The sequence below is a fragment of the Elephas maximus genome, chromosome 21 (assembly GCF_024166365.1).
Source record: "Elephas maximus indicus isolate mEleMax1 chromosome 21, mEleMax1 primary haplotype, whole genome shotgun sequence".
Taxonomy (NCBI): domain Eukaryota; kingdom Metazoa; phylum Chordata; class Mammalia; order Proboscidea; family Elephantidae; genus Elephas; species Elephas maximus.
This window is the reverse complement of record NC_064839.1, coordinates 36,227,958-36,236,193: the sequence shown is the minus strand read 5'-3', so window position 1 is coordinate 36,236,193 and position 8,236 is coordinate 36,227,958. Positions and strand designations below refer to the sequence as shown.

At 49.6% G+C, this 8,236-nt stretch overlaps 1 protein-coding gene across 2 annotated transcripts in view; it reads right to left on the bottom strand.

Annotated features, from left to right (window-relative positions):
- Window positions 1-515: 515 nt before the first annotated feature.
- The window catches only part of WWP2 (WW domain containing E3 ubiquitin protein ligase 2), a 165,639-nt gene continuing 157,918 nt past the window's right edge, over window positions 516-8,236 (bottom strand). For both annotated transcript variants that reach the window (XM_049863730.1, XM_049863731.1), the window contains 8 exons: window positions 7,391-7,550; window positions 5,769-5,902; window positions 5,292-5,432; window positions 3,941-4,061; window positions 3,477-3,581; window positions 1,662-1,758; window positions 1,382-1,454; window positions 516-854 (listed from right to left, as the gene is read on the bottom strand). In XM_049863730.1, the coding sequence (XP_049719687.1) occupies window positions 755-854; window positions 1,382-1,454; window positions 1,662-1,758; window positions 3,477-3,581; window positions 3,941-4,061; window positions 5,292-5,432; window positions 5,769-5,902; window positions 7,391-7,550 (931 nt within the window). In that variant the 3' untranslated portion in view covers window positions 516-754. The remainder of the gene's footprint in view (window positions 855-1,381; window positions 1,455-1,661; window positions 1,759-3,476; window positions 3,582-3,940; window positions 4,062-5,291; window positions 5,433-5,768; window positions 5,903-7,390; window positions 7,551-8,236) is intronic.

The following is an 8,236-nucleotide window of genomic DNA, read 5'->3' as shown; positions in this document are numbered from 1 at the left end:
ACAGCAGCATACCAAAACAAAACATAAAGCAACCCTACACATAAAATGCTTCAAGTTTATATATAAAAGGAAGAAGAACGTCTGAGGGAATTGACTGTCTCCCCCACCATGAGACCTACGCAGCTTGTGCAACCTTATTTGCTACGAAAGAGTGGACTGGCCCCCTCTGGTGGAGAGAGGGGCCTCGCTGCTAAACCTGTGTGGCTGGAGCCCTGCAAGGGAGGGAAACCAAGACCCAGAGGTCATGAGACCTTCATTTCATGCAGATCTCTGGAAAGTTCTATTTCAAACAAAACCTTCTTTACTGGCAAAGAATGTTGGCTTCCCCAGTCCAGAACAGCTACCCCAAGAGCCTGATTTCCTTCTCATGCAACCACCCTGTGAGACAGGGCTCCTGCTGCAGCCCACCTGTGCTTGCATACACACTCACACCTAGGGCTTGTTTCCGGGAGACGGCGGGGGAGCTTTGCAGAGAGGGTCAGCCCTCCAGACTTTGCAAATGGGTGACAGGGCCAAAGGTGACTAGTGGGCTTTATTCTAGACTGCCACCAGTGGGTGGGTGGGGTTGGCAAGCAGGGCCTCTTGGGGTCAGGCTCTGCTGCCACCAACATGATGACAGTGTGGTCCCCGCCCAGGATTACCATCCTGCAGAGGCCTCCCAAGGGCTGCATGGCCAGTGGCCTCTCAGGCAGGGAGGACTCGTGACTACATGTGTGCTGGGGGCGGGGGGGGAGCAGGAGGGAGGCGGCCTCAGTTACTCCTGTCCAAAGCCCTCCGTCTCCTCAATAGCGTACAGCAGCTTCTCTCTGAGCTGTTCGTAGCTCTTGTATGGTGGGAGGTCCAGACGGTTGAAACTGTGGAGAGAGCAGAGTGGTACATTCAGTATAGGGGAGGTCAGGGCTCTAACTGCCCAGCCCCTACCTGGCAGCAGGAGAGCATCAAAATCATTCACCTTGACTCTGGCTGGACACTGACTCAATCAAAAGGGCCAGCTGACTAGCCAGATGTGGGGCAGGGCCCTGGGGGTTAAGTCATGCCAGCCTTAACACTTTAGGTTCCTGGACCATGGAGGAGGAGGGGCTTGGGGAGGGGACAAGACAGCTGGGGAGATGGGGGGAAGCTCTTGGTTCACTGGAATAGAAGTAGATCAATATTTAATACCTGATGGTGCTTAACTGGTATGACAACGCGCAGAAAACCAAACGCTTAAGGCAGAGACACCCTGGCACATCACAGCTCCTCTGCAAGCCCAGCACCCCAGAGCCACACAACCAGTTCCCAGAGTTGAGGCCCCGTGGCTGTCCCGCCCACTGGACTGTCCCTGGAGCTCATCTAGACTCTAAGGTTCCCAGCCCCCTCCCACTAAAACCAGCATGCTCACCAGGTGTGGCTTCTGGGCAGCCAGGTCTCCTTGCCAACCTTGTCAACGCAAAACTTCTGTGGTCCATTGCTACCTGTTACTCAAAGAAACACGCACCATATGTCAACCAGCAGGACGCTCTGACTCCACCCACAGGCTCAGCATGGGCTGAGTGTAGCACAGACCTTCCCCCACCAGCCTATTCTGGGGCCAGGAAGGTGCAGTAGCGCGCACCTTCTCTTCGAACTGTCCTTATCCCCACCCCTACCCCAGGGTACCAGCAGGGTGAGGGGAAGCGTACCAATAAGTTCAGCAAATCCCCCAACAGGCAGGCGGCAAGTTCCAGTAACAAACTGCAGTAACCGGATTCTTTTCTCATTGTCCATCTCCTTCACCACCTGCAACTCAGCAAGTCATGCCCTAGTCAGGGGCCGCCCAAGCCCAGCTGCTCGGCCCTGACATGTAACCCTCCGAAATGGGCACCGCAGCTGGAGACAGTGGTGCCTGTCCTGTGCCCACACAGCAGCCAGGGCCTCTCCCACCGGTGCTGAGAACACAAAGCCCAGGCTGGACGGGTGGTGACAGCTACCAACCAAGAAACTCCAAATTTGCTTCCTCTAAGATGTTTTGTCTATAGGACAGTCACACCCACCCACAGGACAGCTCTTTATCTCAGGGACACCTGGGGCCAGGTATTCTCTTCCCATCTACATTCTGCTTTTAAAAATACTAAGAGCAACTGCTTAATGGGCTGTTGTTGTCAGCTGCTGTTGAGCCACCCCCTGACTCGTGGGGATACCGTACACCGCAGAACGAAGCACCGCCCAGTTCTGTGCCAGTCCTATGATTGGTTGCGGATCAGACTGTTGTGATCCATAGGGTTTTCACTGGCTGATTTTCAGACATAGATCTCTAGGTCCTTCTTCCTAGTTTGTCTTCATGTGGAAACAAACTCTGCTGAAACCTGTTCAGCATCATAGCAACACCCAAGCCTCCACTGTCAGATGGGTGATGGCTACATAAGGTGTGTTGGCCAGGAATCGAACCAGATCTCCCACACGAGAAGCAAGAATTCTACCAATGAACCACCAACACTCCCACTTAATGGGAAGGGGGTTTCTTTCCAGGCGAGATGAAAATGTTCTGGGACTAGGGAGTGGTGACGGTTGTACAACATCATGAATATAACTAAAAGCCACTGAACTGCACACCTTAAAACACTTAACATAGTGAATTTTATGTTATGTGAATTTCACCTCAACAAAACAATACGAATGTATACTAAGGATTTCTATGCTATGTTTATTCTTTTTCATGTGCGCTATACTTCACAACAACAAAACTCATACACATAAAGAAATCAGTTCACTATATCCAGGACACTGAGCTCATTCAGTTTTTCTGGAGCGAAGCACATGCTTTCCCGTCCCATCTAGAAGGCAATCACATGACTGACAGGAGCATTACTTCTTGTTTTATAGGTTCAAACACCCCACTTCACCCTACCCCCTGCTGTACACCAGGTGGTTAAAGCTGGCCTAGGGCCGACCACTGATGGCCTCCTGTCAAATGGCTGGCCACAATCCAGCTGCAACATCTCCATCTTTTCTAAGGTTGGTTAAGAGCTTGGCTGCTAACCAAAAGTTCAGCAGTTTGAATCCACCAGCCACTCCTTGGAAACTCTATGGGGCAGTTCTACTCTGTCCTACGCAGTCGCCATGAGTTGGAATCGACTCTGTGGAAATGGATTTCAGGTTTGCAAGTTAGATGGCGCCCTGGTGGCACTTGGCTTCTAACCAAAAGGTAGGTGGCTCAAATCCACCAGCCACGCCACAGGAGAAAGATGTGGCAGTCTCTTCCATTAAGATTTACAGCCTTGGAAACCCTATAGGGCAGTTCTACTCTGCCCTATAGGGCCACTATGAGTCAGAATCAACTCAATGGCAATGGGTTTTTTGCAAGTTGGGGGAGGCAAAGAGAGTATCAGAGATGAGGGAGGTGATAGAAAAACGAGGTTCCTTGAGCCTGAGGTCTCATTTCCTTTGACCACTGCTCTAAAACGTCACTGCTGAGACCCTTGCCCCTGACCCCAGCAGAAACTGGTCCCAACACCCACCTGCCAGAACCACTGCATCTGCTTGCTGTTCTTGGTGTAGTGCCGGTAGATGGTGTTCTTCTGCCAGTCACTCATGTCTATCTCCTGCATGCCACACAGCATCAGCTATAGAGGGGAAGGTGTGTCAGTGACTCCAGTGCCAGCCGTCCCCCCATCAAGGAGCACCTCAGCCTGCTGGCCCAGAACACCTAATCACACACCACTCCCCGCCCCACTAGCAAGTGAACTAGCCCCAAACATTTCTCACTATTTTTGCTGAAAGTTGTAATAATATGGATAAGACAAGTCTCTGCTTTCTTGAACATTGACTCTTGAGGACCCAAATCCAAACTATTTGCCCTGCTGCCTTCTGTCCTGATCAAGGCGGGTAGTTGGTAAGCTTCTCTGGGTATACAGTGAGGATATCAAAGACCAGGTTTACCCAGGAGAAAGGGCTCAGAGCCTCAACCACCTTGGACACTCACCTCCAGCTCTTTCTCATCAAAGTAGCGCAACCATTCCAGGGGGGCCACCTCATTGAAGCCATCCAAGAAGGCTTTGGTCTGCTCTTCCACACCTCGGGTGAAACGCCAGTCAGTCAGCAGCCTAAAACCAAAGACCGGCTGTCAGTCAGTGGAGCCCAAGACTCACTGCTCAGGCACAGCTCACTGTCTGCCTGGGTGGCAGTTGTTACAGAGGCAATGAATTAGCACAGAGTCAATTTCTGGTATACCCAGACCCAGAGGTACAACCTTTAAAGCCTCACAGTAATCAACAGATCAATGGATAAGCATAATGCGGTATATACACACAATGGAATACCATTCAGCCATAAAGAGAAATAAGGTGCTGATGCATGCCATAATATGGATGAATGTTGAAAACATCATACTGAGAGAAATAAGTCAGTCACCAAAGGATAAATATTTTAAGGTCTCACTCACATGAAGTAAGCAAATATACAGAAACCACCAAAGATTATTAGTAGTTACCAGAGGTTGGGAAGGAAGGGATAAGGGGGAGTTTTTGCATAGGGGAAACTGAGTTTATGTTAATGGTGGCGAAATGACTTGGAAAAGGATAGTGAGAATGGTTGCACAACTTGAAGAATGTAATCAATGTTAATGAATTGTACATACAGAAACTGTTGAGTTGGCATATGTTTTATTATGTATATTTTCATAATAAATTTTTTAAAATACATAAATAAATAAACCTCCCAGTAGCCTGGATATACTTGAGTCTTTGAAATCACTATCTGCACCATCTCCACACCCACCATCACGGACTGAGCTTCAGAGACACATGGAAGTGTGGAGATTAAAAGGCTGGACTAAAAGACCTGAAGGATGCGCATGAGAGAATCTGCATGCAAACATACATACGATAATGAATTTAAACACATGAGATAATGAATTTAAGCACACAGGACACAGAAATCTTTTCAGCTTAGTTAGCAAAAAGAAGATAGGGGCATCTAAGTTGTATGCCTCTTCAGAAAAATTCAACTGATGATCTTGAAGTCCGCCACGTGGGAACAATAGTTGAAACAAAGCAACCAGCAGCTAGTGACAAATCGCTGTGGGCTCTGGCTCCCCCAGCACTAGCCATCAAGTGACTGGCCGTCAACATCAAGGCAGATGCAAAAACAGGAGGTGCTTGCTACCTACCCCTGGTGAGCTATGAGCCACATGTAGGGAACTGGCTGAAGAGGGTTCCCCAGACATTAAGAGTAGGAAATCCTTTCTCTATGAACCACTACGTCTCTGCTGCCCCTTCTCACAGTGCTCCCCACACCTGCCCCCAATACTGTGCTCCCCAGCACTTGAGACTTACATGATATACTCTTCCTTGTTCTCCTCTGTGACTCGGATGCTCTCACCCCCTTCTTTCAATTCATGGGTTGTCACCTTGCCCAGGATCTCCATGTCCTGGATGAAGTACAGCTCTAGGCCACATTCTTCTAGGTTGTTTTCTCTGGGGACAAGAGAGACCAAGAGGGTCAATTTCTGTCTTAGAAAGGTCTTCCCTAAATCCTGTTCCATCACGCACTTTTTGTGCCCATGAAATACCCAAGAGCTCACAGGTGGCCTAGAATCCTGAACAATGGCACAGGACATCTTCCTGATGCAAGGAGAGAATTCCAGAGCTTCCCCACAGGGGGATCTAGAAGCTGCTCATCTACACAAGCACTTATCAAGGCTAGATAAGAGCTTAGAGAGCCACTCTGGCAGAGAAATGAAAGGCCATCAGTATCTACTACCCAACCAGAGACCTCCCTCTTCCAACTGCTGGGCATGGGAAGACACTCACTTGATCCAGATGATAGAGTTGTAGAATTCAGGATCGATGGACTCCAGGTCTTTCAGGGTTGGTCTCTTGTTGAGCATTCGCTTATAGAAAGGAAGGGTGAAGCCAGTGTCAATGAATTTTCCATGGTACAGAGCCTGAGAAGGAAGAGACATGGCAAAGAATTTTGGCCTTCCCAGGAAATCATCCAAGGCAGGCTCTTGAATGCTCTGAATCAAGCCCTGCTACTGTGACCTGCCTTCCTTCCCTGACAGGACCAGAGCATCTGGCTACTTCAGGGGCCTGTAGGGTAAGTCTGGGAAATAAGCAATACTTTTTCCTGACTTGGACCTTGAACGAACTCATCCCATCATCCAAACAAAAGGACTCATCAGAGCCCTCCTGCTCAGAAGGCCATTCTCAGCCACTGCCTGCCCAACAAGCCTCCAGGCTGCGCCCCTGGTTGAGTGGAGAGCTGCCCTGTGCTCACAGAGGACACGTATTCAGAACAGCTCCAGGTGGCAGCCCTGACTCACTGGCTCTCAGAACTGGACGCAGAGGCAGCCAAAAATAATGCAGACACCATAGACAGCGAGAGCTGGCGAGCCAGTGGTGAGTAATAGTCTAGGGTTTTACTGGTTTGTCCTATTGGCTGCCGGGTAGGGCGGGTCTCTGGACCTGGGAAGAATGTGCCCACTTCCTGAGCCCAGCACCTTGGCCAAGAACTTCCAGACGACGGGAAGAAACATATTTAGTCATGGGCTCTTGGGGCCCTCAGGTCCTCCTGAAGGGGGAGCAGGGCTGAGCCATCAGGAAGTCAGGAAGAAGCAAAGGAAAGTTAGCACTGAAGCAGTTCAAACTACCAAATATGGCAGCTGGACTGTGAAGGCACCATGGACTCACCCTTCTCCATCCTGATTCTCCACACTTACAAGGTACTCCACACTGATGCACATGACATGACCCTCCTTTCCATATGCACATGGTCTCCCTATTTCTAGGTAAATACAGATAACACAATTTCCCACTCCACCACACACCCACCTTCTGATGGATGCGTCTTATACCCTGCACCAACTGGTCTACTAGGGCTCTGTTCTAACCTAATGTTGTTTCCAAATCCCCTTCTGGAAGACCTTAGTGTCTCAATGAGACATTCCCAGACACACCCACCCATAGGCTGATGAAATACGGTGGCACTCCCCAGACAGACAGCAGGTGTGTTGTTAGTTTCACTCGGCCCCATCACCCAATGCCCTAAACAGGATACACATTTAATGGCATGTAAAGTCCTGTGAGCCAGGGACCCTTGGCGTTGCCTTGACAAGTCCTACACAAATCAAAACACAAAGCCCCTCTCAACACCCCTGGGGTGGCCCCTGACGAAACTCAGGTTTCTCCAGAAGTCTTTCTAGCCTTCTGTACTTTTACGTTAGGAGTTCTCTGAGGATAAGGTGAGCGTGAGTTTGAGAAGGTGGTTGCTTGTGGCAGCGCTGCCTGCTTGGTGCACAGGGCCTGGCTTCCTCAACTGCTGCCCTTCCTGGAGGTCTCAGAAGAAGTATGGATTCCCCTGGCACCCCTATACTTTGCCAAGGGAGAGAAAAGGAAGGAAGTGCTGGGACTGGGAGGACGCGCAGCCCTCTTACCATGGCAATGAATCTGCCAATGAAGCGGAAGTAGGTGAGGTGGTCGGGGTTGATGGAGGAGGCAGGGTTGATCTGCAGACAGTAATTGTTCTTCCCGGCATATTCAAATAAACAATACATGGGGTTGAGGACCTCGTGGGACAGGAGGAAGAACCACTCTCTGTGAGGGAAGAGAGAAAAAACAGGGATAATGGACCTCTCCTGGTATACCTGCACAGGAGCTTTGACTCTCCTCTGCCTCTGTTTCTCAGGTAGCCCCAACTGGATCAGCAGCTGGGCTAATCGGTATTAACAGGTGGTCAGTGAGCAGGGTGGAGTCAGACCCAGGGTGAACCCGAATGACAACAGCACATGATGACGATGCTCAGGGAAACCTCTGTGTGTGTCATTCCCAGGTGGTGCAGTCCAAGACTTTATATCACAATGTCCAGACCTTCTAATGGCAAAGCAGCTCCTTGTACCCCGGGCTGCCATGCACAGTTGTGTAAGCTGTGTACTGCACAAGGGCCTGACATAGAGGTATCATAGATTGGCACATTTATTACAACAATTTTTCTGCAACTGATAGTCAAGCTATCTTCTTCTGATAAAATCAGGATATCACGATCACTTTCCAACAAACAGCAATGTCCTTGAGGAAGAGTGCAAAAGTGCTAAACCTAAATTTCGCAAAGGTGCTGTATGAATAACAGCCACGCTGCTTCCTCTGTGCCTGAGTAGGCAGTACGATATGAACACACAAAACCACTTTCCTAACTCTGATCTATGATAACTCTGTACTACTCCCTGCTGCTTGTAGATGATAGACCTCTCTCCCACCAGTTATACTCCAGATGGTTACTCCCC